The following is a 19,715-nucleotide window of genomic DNA, read 5'->3' as shown; positions in this document are numbered from 1 at the left end:
ATACCGTTCTATGATGATACATCGAGTCAGAGGCTGTTTATGATCTAAATGATTCCAACGCTCACCAATATCTACATCCTGAGAACCCCCTCATTTTGTCTTTATTTACTGCAAGCTCATTTGGATGTGTTGCTAACTCATCCAAGTCTAGTTACTCTGGTTTATTCCTCTTTCGTGTGTGCCACAAGCATTGTCTGTCCTAATCTGACTTTACGGTCATCTCATTATTTACGCCAGTATAAGCTAGCGACATCTTCTCCATTAAATGCGGATTATCTCACGTTCTCAATGTTAACCTTTTCCGAATGTATTCATCCATCCTGTGTCTCGTGTGGATTCCATTTGCTTTTGCACTTGATCCTATTTTTCCAACTCGTCGACTTTCTAGCCTGTGATTTGCTCTTCCATTCGTGTTGGACAGACCTCAGACCTTGACCACCTTCAATCCGACTTGCACATAACGTGCAAAGACGAAAAACATGCAACCGGCCAGCATAGAACAACCACAAAACAACTGCAGGCCGAGATAGTCACCATTCTGAGCAGACACGATGGCTCCAGCGATGGGGCTTCCTGTCAGAGCACCAAAAGACTGAATCGCAAACGCAGCGCCAACACGAGTACCAATCTGGCGAATATCGGAGAGCTGTGCGATGAGAGTCGGGACGAGACTGATATAGCCACCCGATGAGAACCCAAAAATGACAGCAAATACAACAATGCCGGCGGTATCTTTGACAGGAATCCAGACACAGAAACAAAAGAGTGCGGATATGAATGTGATGATGATCATGACGTTGTATCGACCGATTTTGTCGGCGATAATGCCGGGAATAATACGACCAAAAATACTGTGGTCAAGTCAGTACGTACTGCAAAGCGCCGTCTGGAAGGGCCATGACTTACCTCACAGCATTGAGGATAGGTAGCAGGTAAGGGATCAAAGTCTCGGACATGCCCGCAGCCTGAGCCTGGAGAAGGACATAGTTAAAGGGAAGAAACATGCCCCACATGAAGAGAAAGAAACCGATGACAGTGATGAGGATGGGAAGTTCACGGAGACCGTTGATATAGTCCTTGACAACAAAGGGTTTGGGGCGAGGAGGTAGACGGGACTTGACAGTGAGACAAGAGAAGACAAGCAAAACGAGGAACATGAAAGCCATGGTACGCATCATCCAGGGGAAGCCGACGCTCTGGATCATCTTGTCCATCATGATTGGAAGAACAACACCTCCGAGAGACGAGCCTGAGACCATGATACCGAAAGCGCCAGCTCTACGCTTGAAGAACCAGGTGACGAGTGAGGACATGCAAGCGTTGAAGACAGCGCTTGATCCAATGGCTGCGACGATGGACTGTGAGAGGAAGAACTGATAGTATTCTTTTGACAAAGAAATCATCATGAGACCAAAGATATAGGCGATCGACCCAAACCAGAGAAGGTACTTCGGGCCGTAGTTGTCGAACAGGCTGCCAAACTAGCAAGAGGTCAGTTTATTGCTTGATACGAGGAAGATGTGTACACATACAATGGCACCACAGAAGACCATGAAGAACACCTCAACAGAGGTGATCCAGCTCACGGCAGAGCTATCATAGTCCCTAAGCGGTCCAGAAACATAGTATTTCTGGAACACACCCACGCAGTTCACAAGGCCGAATGTGCAGAACAGAGCACACCATCCACCAAAGACAACAAGCCAAGCCTCGAAACCACCATCTGGGAAATCAGCTGGTGCCATTCCTGGTGGAGGGCCTGCTGATGGTTGCTCCTGTTTCTTCTCATCATTGTCACCACGCTCGAGATCTGCCACGACGGCGTTGGCAGATTCTGGATGTATGTTGGCTTCTGTTTTGGCCGTAGGTTGAGGACCTGACTTTTCTGGGTCTGTTGAAGTGGTTGGTTGGAGGTTTCTGTCATTGACCGTCTCAGAGGAGGAGGATATTGTCGAACGAGCCATAATTATGGTTGTGTAGGTGTAATCTGAGATGTAGGTACTAAGAAAGGAAATAATTATTATTATGTTGCGTGTTACTCAAGCTGCCACTGGGCCATGATATGTCATTGCTAACAAGTGCAAATCATTGCTGTGTAGTGATAATATATTTGAGCCCAGTATGGGCAGAACCTTTATAATTATTGCCCTCTGTAAATCTCACCGTCTTACATCTACCTATGTATCTATATGATCGATGTTAGCTAGTGGGGTAGATCTCCCGTTGTTGAAACCAATACCTACGGAGTACCGTGTCTATCCTTGCACCTCAATCGGTGTTCGTCCTTGGCGGAGGTGATAAATCCGTCGAAGTGTGGATCAGTATCGGCTTTAACAAGGGTGCTTTTTGCTTCTTTCGTCCGTTATCAAACACTCATAGGGCTGGTCTCACTCTGACATTGGACTTAACTCAAAGCCGAGTCGCGAGCTGTCTAAGCCCAAAGCGTGACTGGCAACGGAAATCATCCAATAATTTCGAGCTATGGTAACATACGACTGCTCCTTTCGAGCCTACATTATTAATACAGTTGAAAAGGAATGGTTTGTCAGATAAGTTGGCTGCATGAGATGAGTCAGTGATCGTCGTGCTTTTTAGCCTGTTGTTGAGCTGTTCCTCCTATAGGGGCCTGAATAGACCGCTCGGATCCGATGCGAGAATTGATTAGCCCGACCATCAAATACCTACCTAGTAACATGCGCTGTTGTTATGGTGCTGGCTGTGCCTCTTCAAGACTTAAGCCACATCTTCAGTATGAGCCGAGTTCCCGAAAACACCAATCAAGTAACAGCTCTTAGAACGTCTCGATATTGATACATAAAAAGCTTCAACTCTATAATGGATAGTATAGGTAGGGAAGTAATCATACATGACAAACAAAACGTTGTGTTGTGTAAAAATCTCCTCTCCTGCTCGTCTGCCTCCTTTTTTATTTCATGCTCTGCAACATCGCTCGCTCATATCACATTGCCCCTCGTCTACACATTCTTATCGTATGAACTCCTTGAGATCCTTGTTGTCCTCGAATTTTACCTTGCCATCCTTCTCAACTGTGGCAACGTGAATTCCCGTCACTGACTTGTCTTCCACTTCTGGCTCAACAGCCTTGACAGGGGCAGGCTTGGTCTCGGCACCGTCAGTCAGCTTGGGCTTATTTTTCAAGTCGAGAGCTTCTGCCAGAACACCGGGCTGGGCATCAGCAATCTCATTCACTTGCTTGTTAGTGAGAACGTCTGAAGCGCGCACTCCTCGGCTAGACATGAGGATCTTCGTGGGACCATGAAATTGGAGGAAAAGGCGATCACCCCAGATGGTTCGTCGAGTAGCTGTTCGCATGCTATAGAGAGCTCTTACCAGGTACTTCCATACCTCCGAGTTACGCACAGTCTTCACCCATTCAGGCTCTGAGATCCATCTCGATAGCGAGGGCACCTGGAGTCGTAGGCTGTTGCTCTTAAAGCGGAAAGGCTGTGGCGGATATCGGCTGATCGAATAGGCGACAACACTTCCGGGATGCGCGACAAACTCCTCTCCCTCTTTGAGAGTGAGCTCGTAGATTTGCCCTGGTGCTGATAGAGCAGCGAGACCTCGTCCTGTTAGAAGTGTGTTGCCCCAATGGGCTAGTGTGAGGCTGCTCTGAATGCGCGCCGAGGGCGCAAGAGTGTGTCCTGTCCAAGCCAACAGTGCATTCCTCTGTGAGATCATCCAATCTGTCGTTCCGTCAAGGTGGAGAACTGTAAAAGTGGTTGTAGGTGATTTCGTCGATATCAAGGCTGTGATGGGTGTCGTGGCTGAGATGCGCTGGTAAAGAAAGGGTACGCCGAGAAAGGCTCGTGTGGTCGGGTTAAGGATCGAGAGTGTGGACTGGGCCTGTTTATCGTATTAACAAGTCTTCTGATATCTTTGTCGTGATGTTGCGTACATTTTCAGGCTTGCCGGCTACAGCAACCAAGGTACCCCTCCGAGTATAGAGCTTCTGCGATGCCGACAACGTCACAGAAAGGAGCGAATATGGTGAGCCGAGAACCTCGAATCGAGCATCTAAACAGGTAAAGGGTCAGAGACTCGCTTCTGTCATAGCTCAATGGCACAGAGAAATCATACCCGCAGGATCCCTTGTCTCGAGAGCTCCAAAGGCATCAGCTCCAACCTTTGGCGCTTCAGTGCTCGGCGCAGCGCTGATCTGAATACTCCTGCACTGAGTGCAAGTATACGAAGGTAATGCCCGCAGCCGTAGTCCCCGCGCCGCTCTCGTTAAGGGCAATTGGCCTCGCATTTTTGTTGGATATATGAGCTCTGAGAGAGCTGTATAACTTGTATATCTACCACCTCACATTCAGCTCAAGCCAGCCCGCTATCATCTAAAACGAATCAGTATTGTTAGCGGCTTTTCCCGTTCCCACACGTCATGTCACGTGGGGGTCCGTTGCTGTGCCAACGCCCGTGCTTTCTTCCTCATTTCACTAGACCGCTACCCATGCTATCTTTCTCTATAGCAAATCTTTGCTAACTTTCAGGACGTGGTAGCGGCCAGTTTGGTAGGCTGACAGAGTCCGACTCAACGATACCTTGAGCTTCTTCGCCCTCACAACCAATACAATCCTCTCGATACCGAATACACGTGTATACTTACACAATGAGTGTGAGAGTGGTCTCCAGGATAAGACCGCTGCTCGAAAAGGAGCGCGAATGTGACATTATCGTTCGAGCCGATACCGCCGATTCTGGCAAGCCAAACACGGTCGTCAAGATTCCCAACCCCAAAAACGAGGCTGAGGAGTTCTCATTCGCGTTTAATGGCGTGTACGACCGATCTACGACTCAAGAGGAATTGTTTACTGCTGAAGGTGCGATCTCATAAGCTAACGCGTTTTGTTTCGTCTTGTTTTCGTTTACTACGTCTCGTTCCTGCTCGTATCGTATCGTGTGTTGACTCGAATAGTGGCGCCGCACGTCAAGTCTCTCTTCCAGGGATACGATGTCACAATATTCGCCTATGGTGTCACCGGTACCGGTAAAACACACACGATGCGAGGCGGTATGAAGCTGGCAGACCGCGGGGTGATTCCTCGGATGCTCAGCAACGTCTTTCGAAGAGGCAAGAAGATCATGAAGGATTCTCGCGGTGAGACGGATGTGCAGGTTTTGCTGTCCTACTACGAGATCTATAACGACAAGGTCTTTGATCTCCTCGAGCCACCCGAGAAGCGAACGCCAACCGGTCTACCACTACGAGCTGAGGCCAATGGCAAGACTATCGTTGTCGGTCTGTCAGAAAGAGCTTGCGAAGACCTCAAGGATTTTGAGAAGCTGTATATCGAAGCCAACAACAACCGTGTCACGGCAGCTACCAAGCTCAATGCCCACAGTAGCCGCAGCCATGCTATCCTACGAGTCAAGCTGATCCAAACCACTTCGGAGATGGTCAGGGAGAGCACAGCATCCGCCATTGACTTGGCCGGATCTGAGGACAACCGCCGAACTGACAACGGGAAGGAGAGGTTGGTGGAATCGGCGGCCATCAACAAGAGTCTCTTTGTCCTGAGCCAGTGTATCGATGCTATCGGCCGTGGTGACAAGAGAATACCCTACCGGGAGTCCAAGATGACACGGATTCTGTCACTGGGTCAGAACAATGGAATCACTGTCATGATCTTGAATCTGTCCCCTCTGCGAAGTTATCACCTCGACACCCTCAGCAGTCTCAACGTCAGCTCTCGAGCGAAAAGGATTGAGGTTAGGGAGATTGAGAATGAGATTGTGTACAAGCAAGTTCCTAGGGCAAACTCGGGTCTCACAGGTTCCAATGTCCAGCGTCAGCCTCTTCGACCACTAGCCAATCTCACCAATGTGCACAACGGTAATGTTGCTGCCAAAGCCGCTGACAAGGCTGCTGATGCCAATAAGCCCGTCAAGGCCTTCAGCGTCTACACTGACAAGTCCAAGCCAGCAGCACCTGTCAGCCGTCCCCTAGCGAGCTCCAATATCGCCCGTCGAGTCAATCCCGTCAAGCGGCCGTCTGAAAATGATGCCGCTATGAGACCCAGTAAGATCTCAAGACCTGCAGCTCCAGCATCTGTTACGGTTTCCGCTGCTCAAATTGAGGCCATGGTTGAGAAGAAGGTCAGCGAGATCCTTGCTGCTCGAGTTGCAGCTGAAAAAGAATCTCAGCCACCACCAACGGTCCAACCTGAAATCAGTGATGCTGTGCAAAGGCGATTGGAGGCTCTTGAGCGGCGGATTGACAGCGATGAATGGCGAGATGATTCCAAGTCGGAGGGTTTGAGGTTCCTCCTGGCTGCTCGCCAACACAAGGAGCGCGGCGAGGATGAGATCGCGCTTAAGATGTACGAGAGAGCTCTGCCCTACTTTCCTGGACAAGCAAAGCTGCTCAACAAAATTGAGAGACTACGATCGCGGTTGAACGGAAACGCTCCCGCTCCTTCTCCTCGCCGGGAAACTCCTCGTTCGGAGCGCAAGAAGCGAAGGCTCGTCTACGATGATGCGGACGGCGATTATGAGACTGCCGAGGCAGACGTTGATGAGGAAGAGTTCGCTCACCGTGCCTCAAAGCCCAAGTCTCGAAAGCTCAAGGTCAAGGCTCTTGCCACCAAGTCCATTCTTTCGGGTGACGATGAGTCTCCCGCATCGCCCCGAACTCAGCATCTTCTCGATATTGTCAACTCACGCGACCTCGATCAGATTCGAAGCCTAGTCGGCTTCGGTGCAAAGAAAGCCCGTGACCTGGTTGACTATCTTGAGCTTGTCAACGATGACGAGGCTGGTGGCCGTATCGACAGTCTTGCTCAGCTGAGGACTGTTCCAGGCATGGGAAGCCGAACCGTGGAGAGAGCTTATGACGGACTTATTGTTTGAGCGTGGCGTAAGTTGTTTTTCACCCGGAGATGGGACGGGCATCCAATGCTTTTGGTTTTATATCATAGCCGTATACCCCCCTGTTTTGTTCGAAGTTGATGGATGCATTGGAAAGCGAGGGGAGTTCATGGAGTTTGGGCGAGTTGAATTTATACAAAGGTTGCATGGAAGGCAGTGGTAAAAGGCTGCCATTTAGGTGTTTGTTTATTCATTAATCGGGTTCAAAATTGCATTACATCTTGTGTCCAAGTAATACTCACTTACACTATACTGTATTCCACGGACGTCGTTCGTTACAGGAATAATGGACGGTGAAATGGGACTATCATGACTAACCCACTAAGTGAATACATGTTTACAGACCATCCGCGAAGAAGAGAAGCTTGGTATTACCTACCGGTAAGCAGCGTCATATTTCAAGTATTTGGTTAAGCGCTCCAGTAGCTGCCACATTTTAGTTGGTGGGGCGAACTTCAAAAGCTGCGGTGAGGTTACAGGGTAGCCTACCCAAGTGACTAATATTTAGATAATGTTAGGACTCTGCATCTCTTGCTTCTGTATTCTTTCTTCAAACGTCTTTCTATGATTGGATTCTGCAACGTCTTGTCAACTCTCTTGTTTATGGAGCATGAGCCAAACCATAAACATGTTACGCGCTCAGACATTCATGCACAAGACAAGACAAGACAACACAGCCACTTACACCGTAAACGTATCTTATGCGTTGATCAAGTAATTTAGGGATGACCGCACCATATGAAACCACTTCCGTCACTTTAGGTTTGTGCATAGCCACTGGCGTTTGCATTATCCAACGTCTCTGCCGACACAAACTTACACGATCCAATGATTTTAGAGATGTAGACGCTAGAAACCGGCTGCCGAAGCCTTGAGTTTCGCGTAAGAATGCATGTGACCAAATGCACCCAGCATTGATATATATCTATACCTATCATTAAAGATCTCTTCTTATTCGCAATCGTGTTGTGCATCTGACAGTTATGATGACATTGCGAGGGTCAGCTAAAACAGACCTTGTTTTAGGAATCTGAAAACCTGAGACACTGACATAGCTCACCGATCCACGGAAATTAAAATTCGATGCCACACCTCGTATCGATCAAGACTTGTTTCACCCTCATTCGTCATAGACAGTAGCAAGTTAAGCGTTTGAACATGATATCTGTTTGTATTCGTTGGTACCTCAGGTTAAAGTCCATAAGCCCATATCCCCCCATAAAACTCGCCTGCAATACATTTTGTTGTGTTATGTACAGATTGCAGCGCCTGACAGTTGCCCGTCAGCTCTAGAAATGATGATGCAACAACCCCAAGCTGTTCCCGTGGGAAGCTGAGTAGTAAGATGCAGAAGCAACAACAACAGCAAAAAGTATAAATCAACGCCAGAGAAGGAAAATTAGGTAAAAATGTCGGTGATGACCGATGCCACGTCCAGCTTTGCAAAGCTCTGCAGTCCGTGATCTCCCCAGATATCCAAAATGAAGCCTCTCCAAAGGGTTCAGAGTTGAAGGGGGGAGAGAAAGCAGGTGGGACGGAAAAGTAACCAAAGTAACAAGTCGTTAAACAAGGTCCCATGGCTGGGTACACGACCCAACCAAAATAACAGGTGAGGTAGTGAGTGATGTGATCCGATGTTGTAACATGTACCAACAAAATTGGGCGAGTTTCGTCGTAGGAAAAACCTTGAATGAATTGGGGGTATCCGTCAAGTCCGATTCATTCATTAGTTGGTCTCCCGTCTCATCTCATGTAATCCAATCCAAGCCGATCCGATCCGACCCCATCTCATCTCATCGTGTCCGTTGCTTACACGCTGTAGCTATGCGCCTGCTACGCCTGCGCCTAAGCTGTAACCATCGCTTGGTGCCAATGCCGTCAATCATAAAAAGGAACATCGCATGATTTTTTATTGTTTTGTCTTTTTTGTGTTGGTTTGACTGTCCGAGAATTAACTCATCGGATCATGCTGCTCCGTCGCTCTTGAATGCTGGGCATCTGCTTGTTGCTTGAGCCTCCAAAGTGAGGAATGGAGCTGAAGCGGTTCAGGCGCTTGCGCTCAGCAGTGGCCATAGGTGGTTGTTGCTGGTGCTGAACCTCAGAAGGGAAGTGGTGCTCATCGATGACTACGCTCGAGGGGGCGGGCATAGAGCCAACGCCGGCCTTGTCCCCGTGAAGGGCATCGATGTTTGAGGAGCCGGAGGAGGAGCCAGTGCTGTTGGGAGTCTGGTAGACGTACTCTCCGTCAACGTAGACAGCGTTGGAGACGAAGGTGGACCGTCGGTGACGGCGGCGGGTGTAGCGTTGCTCGAGACGGAAGAGCTCCAGCTTGGCCTGGATCTTGTCCATGAGAGATTTGCCCATTTTTGCGGTGGATGTGTGAACTTTTAGGTGACGAGTCCAAAAGAGGTGAGAGTGAGCCCGTGTATATGTAAGGGCGATCAGTTCGGATCTCTCGGTGAGATTTGAGCGCGGCGAGGGAGGCTGGCTTCGTAATGGAGGAGTCGAGTATGTGGAGATTAAGTTTCCAGGTATTCGTACTGCAGTCAATGCCGTACGCTTTCGATTTGTATCGAGTGAAAATGTTTCGTCTCGGGGTGTGTGTCTTGCGTTGTCCTTGAATTGGCCCTACTCATAAAGGGGAGGCAATTGTTCGTCTTGACTGGGTATTGGTGTTTTGTACTATATGGTTACCAGCAGGTCAAGTATGTAAGTTGCTCGGTTGTTTCGGTGATATCGAGGTTGGTTGGACAGTATTAAAAGAGAGTAGGGGACATTAATAGCTAGAGCAAGAGGAAGCAAATCGCCTGGAGTTATGTTTCCTTGTCCACGAAAGAGATCGGAGTCAAAAATGAATGAGTGGATGTGAATAAGAGCGGGAGACTGGGGGTAGAAGAAGGATTACGATTGCGACAGGTACAAGGAAGAGGGAGAAGAACGAGGGGGGAAGGATTGGGTGGAAGATAAGACTCAAGGTTGAGGTGCTGAACATGCATGGGCCCCTAGGTAGTTGTCTAGGGGAGCACACCGGGGGGCAGTAGCCCGCAGGTACCTAACTTTAGAGAGTTAGTGGAGCATGTAGCGCGTAAGACGCCTGACTCTCTCCACTGGAGACAGGCGACAGTGGCATCTTGAGCTGAAGAGTATGCTCTCATTCGCCGACCCGGCGAGAATCCAAAGAGGATGCACCCAACAGGGGAGGCCCGGAAAGTGGGTTTAGCTTAGACAGGGGATGCTAATTGGAACCGGTCGTGTGAAAGTGGATGAATGTGTCAAGGGTGCCATGCGACCGAAAAGCTTTGGGGAGCAACCTGCAGATGCTTGAGGGTTGAGGCCCCCTGAAAGGTAACGTTGATGGTCATTGAGTGATTCACTGTCCTTGATTGAACCTTGAGGAGGCTGGCGAAAGCTTGCCTCGCGGCTCGTGACTTAGGAAGAACAGAGGATGAAGTCCTGAAGAGCCCAGAGCATGAGGTGGAAATCACTGCAACCATCAGTCACTGTGACCTCTTGGCTAGAAGCCATAATAATCTTGCACACCAACTTGTCAAAGCTCTCCCCTATCCTCCCGTTGACGGCCCGTCAAAAGGCGTTTGGTTTGTTCTTTGTCCTCAGCTCAGCCCGTGAAGAAAGAAACCCACACTTTTTGTTAATTAGACCAAAAGCTAGCTATTCCATCTAGCTCGGACCTCAGAGGACCAAGTCTGTTCCCAACGCCGGCGGAAGCGCTAAATAGCACACCAGCATGATTGTGTCGTTGGCGGGTTGACATTTTTGACGCAGGGGGTGCCTAGGCGCATGCAATCCCCAGTTCAGAAAGAGGAGAAGGAGTTTGCAGAAGCTGGTTTCGTTTTATGCCGAACACGAACGAGGTTCCATTGGTTCCTGGCATAGAAACGCAGTATCTGGGGCTTCCACGCGAGAAAGGAAGCCAAAATGGAAATGGAAATGGGCATGGAAAACCGTCAAACCACATGGTTTCTGCGAGTCAGTATCCACACTCTATTCTAAATGTTGATCCAGGTTGCAACCGTGGGACGATCCGACTCAGAAAATGTCATCCGTAGAACATGTCTTTCAGCTCGTCGATCAGCCGAGATTAAGATGAGATTTATATGAATTTCATATGATATAGATTTCCCCAAGAAATGATCAATTGTTGCTCACAATATTCAAGAGAATCAACATCTCCTGCAGCCCATCCTCACCCTGTCCATAGCGGCGAAATGAACCAGGCCCCCTTGTTGGTCTCCGGTGAGCGAGCATGGTTGGTTCATTGGACATGCTGTATCGGGTATGGCTTCTCTGCACGAGCTGCACGTTTTTTTCTGCAGCGCCGCTTAGTAGAAACAATCGGTTCATCCATCTCCATTACGCGATCTCCTTTCTCGTCGTCTTGCCCGGCTATCACTGGCAGTTTAGCCTGTTGCTCGCTATTCATCGACAGAGTTTTTACCACCATGAATAAAGTGGCGCAGCTCATGGTTCCAGACTGATGGATTTGGATGGGAATAAAAGTTTCTCTTCGCCGTTTCAAGCCAAAAACGTGCAAAGATTGACTACTCTGTCCATGTGGCTTGGCTTGGGATTATCACAACGAGTCAGGGAGACCGGCTGAGAGATCGTCAGGCACGGACTTGGATCCGGCTCAAGCTCTGGCCAGTCAGAGTTGATAGAATCAACGAGAGCGAAGCTCATTTTGGTTAATGAATAGAAACTTTAGTGATCTATTGCTTGTTAGTGCATTTGTCGATTAATAGAGAACCTGGCTCCCGGATGTGTTTCAAGAAATTGCTGTTTATAATTAAGGTAGAATTCGGAACGTGCAGTAGGGAATCGATAGGTAGGTAGGTATCGATGTATATTTGTATCAAGACGTAGCTTCTTGCCCGGCCGAAGAAGCATATCGAAGAGATCAAAATGCTACAAGCGGTTATCAAACAAATCGAGTTTGCCGCATGAAATCAATGAGTTGGTTGTAAGATAAGCAATCAGAATATAATTGTGGCTTGCAAGAGGTGGTGTGGTGTATCGCAACTACCTGTCATCAGCAGCCTGTCAAACTGAAAGTGCACCTTCCTCGCACTGCGTTGCATCATGGCATCGTTCACGTGAGCTGTCACCTTGAACCACATCTTACACTCGTGATTATGGATAAGTTAGGCACGTCGCTTTGATTCTTCGTCGAATACACTCAGTGTCATTTCGTTGAGGCACGAAGTTACACAAGAAACAGCACAGATTAATGATAGCGAGCACAACTTTCCGTCATAGCACTGCTCTCCTTTGAATGCCCGTTACACGTCTATTGATGCATCATCCTCTCGACACAAGATCCCTTATCCACGTCCCGAAAATGGAACAGAAGTATGTCCGTCTTGATGTGCTTCCTTGTCATTGCCGGATCTCTCGCTAGATCTTGAGATAGGTCCCACAGCTTCGGGATCACAACGCTCTTGTTCGAGAATATGTGTTGCAGCCGGCCTATTACAGTGATATAGAGGCCCAAAAGGCCGTTTGCGTTACATCAAAACGAGCCGGCAATGGCAATTTCCGGATAACTCATATATATCAAACTCAGCCGTTAGACAGCACAAGAACCTCTCGTCACGCCCAATTCTCAAATGGGGCCCTCTCAGCATAGGCTTGCTACATTCTCAAATCCCAGGGGATGCCACGATGTTCTCCAAGTGGAAGCCAGTACAGCCGACCCACGACTCGGGTCGATGTGCTTAGCCGTACACCGAGGCGGCCTTCAGAAAGATGTCTTGGTTAACCCTGCAGTCTTTGGCTACGGATATTCGCTACATGAAGAGGCAGGGAAAGATTACCCTTTCTGTGACACCAAAACATTCAACGTTGGATCACGCAACGGTAGCTGGAAAAAGACGCACTTGTTGCCCCTTTCCGTGGTCCAAGTGAGGACTGTAACGTTAACAATGCATCCTTCCGAGACCTTGCCGACCATGCTAATATTCCGAAGAAGCACCAATACGAGGGAAGTATAACGAGTGATATATATGTTCTCCTGGCCTTAGTGTATTTTTTCTATTAGCGATTCCTCATCCCCTATCATTCGTTTAGACCATCCCGCCACCATGAAGTCATACAATCTGTTGAAAGTCTTGCTGGTTGCGGCATCAGTGGCCGTTAATGCCGAGGAAATCAATAAACCGGCTGTTCGGTCCTCCAGAAATGGTCGAACGAGCACTGGAAACACCCGCAAGTTCATTGTTGAAGTCGAGCCGGTAAAGAAGCCAGTCCTGTCCTCGCACCAATTACTAACACTCGCAGAATCGAGGCACGACCACAGTGACACGCCAACTCCTCATGAAACCTGGTCGAAAAAGGCCTTTGTTCCAGAGCTTTGATTGTAGTGATGTTTTCAGTGGAATGGTGGTTGAAACTGACACAGATAATATGGATACATTGCTCCAGATGGAGGGGGTTGTGAACGTGTGGCAAGCCCACAAAGTGGCCATGCCAAAAGTCGAGAATTCAGAGAGCGGCCCATCTTCATCCATAAGAAACTATTCTATTCATCACTGGACGGGTGTTGACAAACTCCATGCTGCCGGTATTCGTGGAAAGGGCTCAACTGTCGCGATAATTGACACCGGCATTGACTATACCCACAAAGCGGTATTTTAATTCTGAAGCTGGTTCTATTCACTTACTAATTTTGTAAAGCTCGGAGGCTGTTTTGGACCTGGATGCAAAGTCAAAGGGGGTTATGATCTTGTCGGAGCAGACTGTAGGTTTGGTGGACTTATTCTTATGATCAAGGGCTTACATTATATCCAGGGGAAACTCACAATGAGAGAAAACATCCTAAGCAACCCGATAATGATCCCATGGACTACCAAGGTCATGGAACTCACGTTGCAGGTATCATTGCTGCTAAGAATGAATGGTTAGTTCTGTTGGAGGCAGATACAATAGAGTTCTAATAACATGGACCTCAGGCTTACTGGAGTTGCGCCCGAGGCCGAACTTCTCATATACAAGGTATTCTCTGATGTAAGCATTCGAGACCACTAAGAATTATTTCGCGAGTCCTGCAGCTAAGAATCGCCAGGATCCATGGGAGACCGACGAAGAGACCATTATGCAAGCACTGTGTGATGCTTACAATGCGGGAGTAAGTACTGTTATGCACAAGTATGAGTTACTGCTGATAGGGAATTTAAAGGCCGATGTTATCACCTCGAGCATTGGCCAACCCAATGGTTGGTCAGATAACCCCTGGGCTATGTTAGCCAGCCGACTGGTAGATAAGGGCGTAGTCGTGATAGCATCGGCTGGTAACGAAGGAGAATTTGGACCGTTCTACTCCAGTAGCGGAGCTGTCGGTAGAGGAGTTCTAGCTGTCGCTGCTGCTAATGTTACTACGAAGCCAAATGCTAACAGAACTGGCGAGGATCTTGGGCCACTTCCCGTCTACTTCACGACATGGGGCCCGACCAACGAGTTGCTTCTTAAACCCGACATTACCGCCCCTGGATACATGATCATGAGTACTGTACTGAACCAAAGCTACGAGGAACTGAGTGGGACATCCATGTCGGCGCCCTACATTGCAGGCATTGCGGCTTTGTTCGTGGGTCAGTACGGTGGTCGTGCTTTCAATGGCGCAGGCTTCGCCAAAATGCTCAGAGATCGCATCGCATCAAGTGGGACGACCCTACCGTTTGTCAATAATCGCCTAATGCGCAAGTACAAAGCCTCGCCTTTCCAGGTTGGTACTGGACTGGTTGACGCCTGGAAAGTTCTCAACTATGACACTCAACTCGAGTATGAGCCTTTTTCTCTGATGGACACAGAGCTGTTCCGGCCTCGATGGAGTTTCAACATCACCAATACCGGCGGGATAGCACACGAATACACTTTTAAGCTTGAGCCCCAAGCGGGTTTCAACATCTACGATCCCGAATATGGAGTGGCTTTACTCTATGCTATTGAGCCCAAAAACATTGTCCCTCCTGTGAGACTCCCACACAGGGTCCTCATTGAACCCGGGGAGACAAGAGAGTTGAGGTAGGTCTGAGTTGGTGACGAAAATTTGGTCGCTCACAGTGATTAGTGTTACTTTTGGGCTTCCCGACGTTGACGATGATTACCTGCCACTATACAGTGGCAAGGTATTGATCAATTCCGATCATGGGGAGAAACTGGCTATCCCATACGGAGGTTTGTTAGCTCTTTGTAAAGGAACCAGGCGCCTAGCTTACTAAGAGACCTGGGCAGGAGCTGCATATGATACCGAGAAAGCATTTGACAATATGTTCATTGTTGATCCATTTGTTACGGATCCCGATAAAGATTCAGCGTAAGTGACTTAACCCGTGTATACATTTTGCTGACGACGGTGTAGATGGTCTTTCAATATCGATATAGATGCGAGTGACTTTATTGAAATTGGCGGTAGGACATCATACGCCTGCGACAGTCTTAGGTGGGACGTAAGTTATCTGTAGATTCCCATTGTTCATGATATCTGATGAATAGCAGATCTTCGAACAAGGTTGGTCAGAATCTTTATGGGCTTATCCTCCACGGGTCGGAAGACATGGTTTTATTGGTTCAGCAACAACAATGCGGGATGCGGAGGAATTTTGGTTCTTCGATCCTACTGCCAACGACCCGAATGACACATTACCATTCCCGCTTAAACAACAATCACGAGGATTTCACGTCTTTTGGTGGTTTGGCAAGCTCGCCAACGGCACAAGAATAGCCCCTGGAAACTACACGTGAGTATCTTCTAATTCTACCAATGGAAAATTCTGACAGTTGTGAAGAATGCGTTTCGCAGCTCTTCGGCCTTATGGAAATCCAAACATCTCCGATCACTGGGATGTCATGAACAGCCCTACGGCCAGCAGCATCCAGGTGCTGCCGTACAACGGTACACGCAACTCGACATTGAAGTACAGAGCACCCAAGTACCAGACGCCGAGCCTTGGAAAGGGGCTCCTAAAAGGTTAATCGGTAACGGAAGGCTTGCCCTGGGGGGATTTGACACTTGGCTTGGGCTAATATAAATCGTCCCATGAATGCATTGGTCACAAACATGGGCACACGCAGTGATGTGATACATCATCATTTACCTCATCTCGATTTGTTTCTATCCTAGCAACGCCATTTGTAGTATATATCCAAGCAGTTATTGCCCCCAGTTTTGTTAACAGTGCAAACCCAACTGCATATGCTCCTGACACGAACTCCGTAAATACAGGTACCAAACTCCTTTGCCAATCGTATTATCGTGAAAACGAGATTTAGAAAGCATTCCCAATAACCCTAAGTCTATGCCCACTTACCCAAAAGACTCATCACCACCAGGCCGGCAACCAGACCAGTGCCGGCAAGAATGGTAGTGAGCAGATTGGCGTCAGCGAGCTCAGCCTTGTGGCCATGGCCCCCTGACATCCAGTCTGCAGCCCACATCTCTACAAGTCCAACCCACATGAGGATACCTGCGGAGACGGCGTCGAGGGTACCGATGGCGATGAGAGTAGACTTGTCGTTACCGTTGAATTGTTGCAAGACACCGATGCCAATGGCCATGCCGATGGGAGTAATGAAGGCGAAAAGAGAGGCAAGGCCGAGCTTCTTCTTCATGGTCAAACCAGCAGGGGCCGATTCCTCGTTAGGGATGGTCTCAGTGGAAGCAGGAGCCTTATCTGAATCTTGAGCGGAGGAAGTGTCCTGGGAGACACGAGGCACGGGTGGGGCATGACTATCGTTAGAAGTACCGATGGTGGCGATTCGGCTTCCAAGAGCGATACCTTCAAACATCTGATGGAAAAGAATGACGACGAATAAGGTCAGGAAGTATTCGTCACCCGCTACAACGAGCGTTAAGCCGATAACTAGCAGTGATGTTAGCCAACCACACCGTGAGATGATAGAGGGATCACTTACGAAGAGAGTGGAAGAGGATACCCATCTCCATGACAAGAACACTGACAACCTCAGTGGACAACCAGGCGCTCTTCTTTTCGGCAGTAGAGAGATTGGCTGAAGCCTTTGTCTTTGCGAGGACAATGCGGTTGCCGATGTACTCAACAAGGAAAGAAAGGAAGATGCCAGCCATGACAAGAGCGGATGTCGTAGCTTCATAACCCAACTCTCCAATACACTGGTTGCCGAACATGAGGAATGCATGGGTGTATAGCTAGAGACATTAGTTAGCAATCGTTTGTAAGGGTAAATCATTTCACTTACGTGGACAAAGGCGGTAGAGATTATAATACCAGTACCAAATTGCTTTAATACAATGAGGACAATGTTGAGTTTGCTGGGCATCATCTTGTGCAGCAGGATGGGGCCAAAGACACCCAGAGCACCTGTGGCTAGGATAACGAAGAGCAGACCAACACGGAGACCAACGTCATAGTCTCTCCTTCGAGGCTGGCATGCCGAGGAGGAAGAGCCAGACTCCGACTCGCTGGATTCAGAATCGCTGTGGCCATGGCCGCTACCGCCTGTACAGTGTCTACATAGTTCCATTAGCGACTGTTGATGGTGTATGTGGAAGTGAAGGAAGCGACTTACTCAACACCAGCATGGAAATGGCAGTGCTCATTCTCAGCTTCTTCGGTGTTTTCAGCTGCGGCTGCAGTTCCGGTGCTACTTGCTTTCTCATGATCGTGGTCGTGGTCATGATCTTCACCTTCCTTTGCGTGATCCTCTTCTGACTCAGCACCTTCAGCTTGAACAGAAACATCTCCACCGTCAGAGTCTACACAGAACCTAGGACGCAAGATTTAGTAGGGGCCAATGGCAGGGCACACTCAGTAGCTTACATATCAGAGCCATGGGAATGGCAGTCGGTGTACTGCGAAGGTGCGTCTGTGGTTGCAGTGACCTTGACATCTACCAAGTACTCGGTCTCACCAGCGAAACAATATCTGGAGGGATGTTAGTCAACCGTATCGATACGCGAGAGGTATTTGCTAACAGTTCAGAGGCATGAAGGTGGCATCCTGTAATAGCAGTTACCTCAGGCTTGGCTGCTGTGGTCGAGGGAGCCTGGGTAGCTCTAGGGGCGATATGGGCATTGCTGACAGCAGCAGAAGCCGCAGAGAAGACAAAGCCCCATCTAGCGAGTGACAAAGCGGAAGTGTGCATCTTCAGATCGACCAGTCGGCGAGAGACGGACGGGTAACGGCACGAGATCGACTGTAGAGCGCTGACTACGGCACAGGAGAGCCGGGAGACTGCGTCGAAATTTATGCTTAAATCGCTAGCTTGCGTCTTTTGAAGCCAATGATCCGGGAAGAGTTTCGAGTTAGGAGGTGGACCTTGAAACTGTCCAAAAGGGTTGTGTGAGGAGGAAGACTTCTAGATACTGGGTAGCAGTAAAGAAAGTTAATATGTAAACCCTTAATAAAAACGCACAGAATAAAGAGGGAGAGCAAAAGTTAATGTCTCAGCCTCTTACTCAGAGAAAGTCGTCTCCTCCAGCTGCCATCGAGAAGCCAATAATCGCAGCCATGATACCAAAAATAGTGGATTGGCTGAAAGGACCTTGAGGACCTTGATGGCCTCGAGGCATCTGTGTCCACTATGAATCGGTAAATTGCCATTTTGGGTCTCTAGTGAGAACCCGGATGGTCAATGTCGAGTGTTTAATCCTTGTCGCCAAGACATGGAATATTCAAGCACAACTTGCTCTTGATGGCACGTGTTGACGTCGTTTCTCTCGTTAACCAAGGATAATGCCATGGTTTATAGCGGAATTTCCATCATGTTCATCTGTGTAAAGAATTAGCTTCAACTCGTAGACTTAGTTTGCGGCTCTTTGCTGTAAAAACCGAAAAATACCCACTTGGCAGAAGTTAAAAACAAGGTTAAAATGACTCTATTTTCCAGCTTCCATATGGAGAAGCAGTGAGTTCGTCCATGGCTTGGCCAATACGAGCACTGCGAATACAATTCCATTCAACTCAACAGCCGAGTTCGCAGTGAATCTTCATGCAAGAACTAGAGATTCGTCAGCGCACATCACAAGTAGTTCTTCTCAATAGTCACTCGCCACAAAACGAGAAATGATCACGTACGGTACGATAGGTAGTGATTCCCAAGCCCCCACGGCCCAAGATTCACACCCTTGCCATATTCGTGATAAGAAGTCTCACTTTTCAGAGAACTGTACAGTGTACGGATACTCGAAGCAATGACACGGGCCGGCTGGCGCTAGTCAAATGAGATCTCGACGATATCCCAGTAGAGTTGTGGCTGACTGAAAGTTTACCCTGGCAACTGAACTTTTGATAGTGCGCCTCTGATTGGTTATCACTATGTGAGGATCGATAGTCTCAAGATATGTCTCGGATTATAATTCCTGGTCTCGAGACATTCGCAGTCTGCCGCGTTTTTCTTGAGTTGAGGCTGTCTTCTTCTGGCATGGTGGCAGCTCTTCAGCTTAGCCATGTCAAGGGTCCCTGAGCTAGCTGCTGTTGAACCTTTAATGCGGATCTCGAAAGGAGACTATTTGATGATAAGACTCGTGCGATGTCAATAGCGAGATACACTGTGAGTTCTGATGGTTTGATATGTGAAGAAACGGAGATGTAAGAGGGCACCTCTACCTCTTCAATAGAGGCTCAATCACTGGTGCCCGCTGGCTTTTGTGTCAATTGGCCAATCACGAATCACTAAGCGAGAAGAGAAATGTTGTGCACGTGAATGGATAGCATTCTCAGGAAGGCACCTTTATGCATCTATGCAAGCATTATGCACGGCCTAACTTATGCAGAGCCATGGTTTCGCGTCACCACTTTAACTGAGAACCCACAAAAACGCGTCTCCCGGCC

The 19,715-nt window shown here is 48.5% G+C and overlaps 6 protein-coding genes across 14 annotated transcripts; 2 read left to right on the top strand and 4 right to left on the bottom strand.

Annotated features, from left to right (window-relative positions):
- Positions 1-77: 77 nt before the first annotated feature.
- FOXG_08088 (uncharacterized protein) lies at positions 78-2,392 on the bottom strand. Of its 3 annotated transcripts, none has more exons than XM_018386833.1 (4): positions 2,244-2,392; positions 1,533-2,185; positions 907-1,481; positions 78-851 (listed from the first exon to the last, which is right to left on the bottom strand). In XM_018386833.1, exons 2-4 carry the CDS (start codon positions 1,962-1,964, stop codon positions 425-427), a joined length of 1,434 nt encoding a protein of 477 aa, XP_018244031.1. In that variant the 5' UTR covers positions 1,965-2,185; positions 2,244-2,392; the 3' UTR covers positions 78-424. The 3 variants fall into 3 exon arrangements, with proteins under 3 accessions (XP_018244031.1, XP_018244032.1, XP_018244030.1); XM_018386834.1 differs by having other exon boundaries at positions 2,240-2,262; XM_018386832.1 differs by having other exon boundaries at positions 1,533-2,383.
- Positions 2,393-2,771: 379 nt separating this feature from the next.
- On the bottom strand, positions 2,772-4,599 carry FOXG_08087 (altered inheritance-mitochondria protein 24, mitochondrial). The gene is made up of 3 exons (XM_018386831.1): positions 4,102-4,599; positions 3,920-4,038; positions 2,772-3,867 (listed from the first exon to the last, which is right to left on the bottom strand). The coding sequence occupies exons 1-3, from the start codon at positions 4,271-4,273 to the stop codon at positions 2,986-2,988; spliced, it is 1,173 nt and encodes a 390-aa protein (XP_018244029.1). The 5' UTR covers positions 4,274-4,599; the 3' UTR covers positions 2,772-2,985.
- On the top strand, positions 4,481-7,203 carry FOXG_08086 (kinesin family member 22). The gene is made up of 2 exons (XM_018386830.1): positions 4,481-4,844; positions 4,940-7,203. The coding sequence occupies exons 1-2, from the start codon at positions 4,634-4,636 to the stop codon at positions 6,871-6,873; spliced, it is 2,145 nt and encodes a 714-aa protein (XP_018244028.1). The 5' UTR covers positions 4,481-4,633; the 3' UTR covers positions 6,874-7,203.
- Positions 7,204-7,829: 626 nt separating this feature from the next.
- FOXG_08085 (uncharacterized protein) lies at positions 7,830-9,889 on the bottom strand. The gene has a single exon (XM_018386829.1). It carries the CDS (start codon positions 9,253-9,255, stop codon positions 8,848-8,850), a length of 408 nt encoding a protein of 135 aa, XP_018244027.1. The 5' UTR covers positions 9,256-9,889; the 3' UTR covers positions 7,830-8,847.
- Positions 9,890-11,950: 2,061 nt separating this feature from the next.
- Positions 11,951-16,344, top strand: FOXG_08084 (uncharacterized protein). Of its 5 annotated transcripts, XM_018386824.1 has the most exons (13): positions 12,002-12,258; positions 12,320-13,139; positions 13,186-13,533; positions 13,582-13,645; positions 13,696-13,804; positions 13,857-13,911; positions 13,970-14,032; positions 14,084-14,928; positions 14,975-15,081; positions 15,139-15,220; positions 15,266-15,353; positions 15,403-15,644; positions 15,693-16,344. In XM_018386824.1, the coding sequence occupies exons 2-13, from the start codon at positions 12,990-12,992 to the stop codon at positions 15,877-15,879; spliced, it is 2,340 nt and encodes a 779-aa protein (XP_018244022.1). In that variant the 5' UTR covers positions 12,002-12,258; positions 12,320-12,989; the 3' UTR covers positions 15,880-16,344. The 5 variants fall into 5 exon arrangements, with proteins under 5 accessions (XP_018244026.1, XP_018244022.1, XP_018244025.1 ...); XM_018386827.1 differs by having other exon boundaries at positions 15,139-15,353; positions 15,693-16,111; XM_018386825.1 differs by having other exon boundaries at positions 12,002-13,139; positions 15,693-16,111.
- FOXG_08083 (uncharacterized protein) lies at positions 15,826-19,486 on the bottom strand. Of its 3 annotated transcripts, none has more exons than XM_018386821.1 (8): positions 18,935-19,486; positions 18,728-18,882; positions 17,858-18,654; positions 17,703-17,807; positions 17,452-17,649; positions 17,122-17,392; positions 16,819-17,071; positions 15,826-16,766 (listed from the first exon to the last, which is right to left on the bottom strand). In XM_018386821.1, the coding sequence occupies exons 3-8, from the start codon at positions 18,025-18,027 to the stop codon at positions 16,201-16,203; spliced, it is 1,563 nt and encodes a 520-aa protein (XP_018244019.1). In that variant the 5' UTR covers positions 18,028-18,654; positions 18,728-18,882; positions 18,935-19,486; the 3' UTR covers positions 15,826-16,200. The 3 variants fall into 3 exon arrangements, with proteins under 3 accessions (XP_018244019.1, XP_018244020.1, XP_018244021.1); XM_018386822.1 differs by having other exon boundaries at positions 15,927-16,766; positions 18,960-19,469; XM_018386823.1 differs by lacking the exon at positions 18,935-19,486 and having other exon boundaries at positions 15,927-16,766; positions 18,728-18,927.
- Positions 19,487-19,715: the final 229 nt, after the last annotated feature.

The sequence above is a fragment of the Fusarium oxysporum genome, chromosome 4, assembly GCF_000149955.1.
Source record: "Fusarium oxysporum f. sp. lycopersici 4287 chromosome 4, whole genome shotgun sequence".
Taxonomy (NCBI): domain Eukaryota; kingdom Fungi; phylum Ascomycota; class Sordariomycetes; order Hypocreales; family Nectriaceae; genus Fusarium; species Fusarium oxysporum.
The sequence above is the reverse complement of the archived record's forward strand: the minus strand, read 5'-3'. Positions and strand labels throughout refer to the sequence as shown.

Excerpts from the sequence above, each read along its gene's own strand:
- FOXG_08088 (XM_018386833.1), bottom strand. The coding sequence starts at position 1,964 with ATGGCTCGTTCGACAATATCCTCCTCCTCTGAGACGGTCAATGACAGA. Across the intron at positions 1,482-1,532 it reads TGGTCTTCTGTGGTGCCATT|TTTGGCAGCCTGTTCGACAA; the intron begins GTATGTGTACAC and ends ACCTCTTGCTAG. Across the intron at positions 852-906 it reads CCTATCCTCAATGCTGTGAG|TATTTTTGGTCGTATTATTC; the intron begins GTAAGTCATGGC and ends ACTTGACCACAG.
- FOXG_08087 (XM_018386831.1), bottom strand. The coding sequence starts at position 4,273 with ATGCGAGGCCAATTGCCCTTAACGAGAGCGGCGCGGGGACTACGGCTG. Across the intron at positions 4,039-4,101 it reads CGAGACAAGGGATCCTGCGG|ATGCTCGATTCGAGGTTCTC; the intron begins GTATGATTTCTC and ends TTACCTGTTTAG. Across the intron at positions 3,868-3,919 it reads TAGCCGGCAAGCCTGAAAAT|GCCCAGTCCACACTCTCGAT; the intron begins GTACGCAACATC and ends TACGATAAACAG.
- FOXG_08086 (XM_018386830.1), top strand. The coding sequence starts at position 4,634 with ATGAGTGTGAGAGTGGTCTCCAGGATAAGACCGCTGCTCGAAAAGGAG. Across the intron at positions 4,845-4,939 it reads GGAATTGTTTACTGCTGAAG|TGGCGCCGCACGTCAAGTCT; the intron begins GTGCGATCTCAT and ends TGACTCGAATAG.
- FOXG_08085 (XM_018386829.1), bottom strand. The coding sequence starts at position 9,255 with ATGGGCAAATCTCTCATGGACAAGATCCAGGCCAAGCTGGAGCTCTTC.
- FOXG_08084 (XM_018386824.1), top strand. The coding sequence starts at position 12,990 with ATGAAGTCATACAATCTGTTGAAAGTCTTGCTGGTTGCGGCATCAGTG. Across the intron at positions 13,534-13,581 it reads TTGACTATACCCACAAAGCG|CTCGGAGGCTGTTTTGGACC; the intron begins GTATTTTAATTC and ends AATTTTGTAAAG. Across the intron at positions 15,354-15,402 it reads GCGACAGTCTTAGGTGGGAC|ATCTTCGAACAAGGTTGGTC; the intron begins GTAAGTTATCTG and ends GATGAATAGCAG.
- FOXG_08083 (XM_018386821.1), bottom strand. The coding sequence starts at position 18,027 with ATGCACACTTCCGCTTTGTCACTCGCTAGATGGGGCTTTGTCTTCTCT. Across the intron at positions 17,650-17,702 it reads CATTCCCATGGCTCTGATAT|GTTCTGTGTAGACTCTGACG; the intron begins GTAAGCTACTGA and ends CTTGCGTCCTAG. Across the intron at positions 17,393-17,451 it reads CATTTCCATGCTGGTGTTGA|ACACTGTACAGGCGGTAGCG; the intron begins GTAAGTCGCTTC and ends GGAACTATGTAG.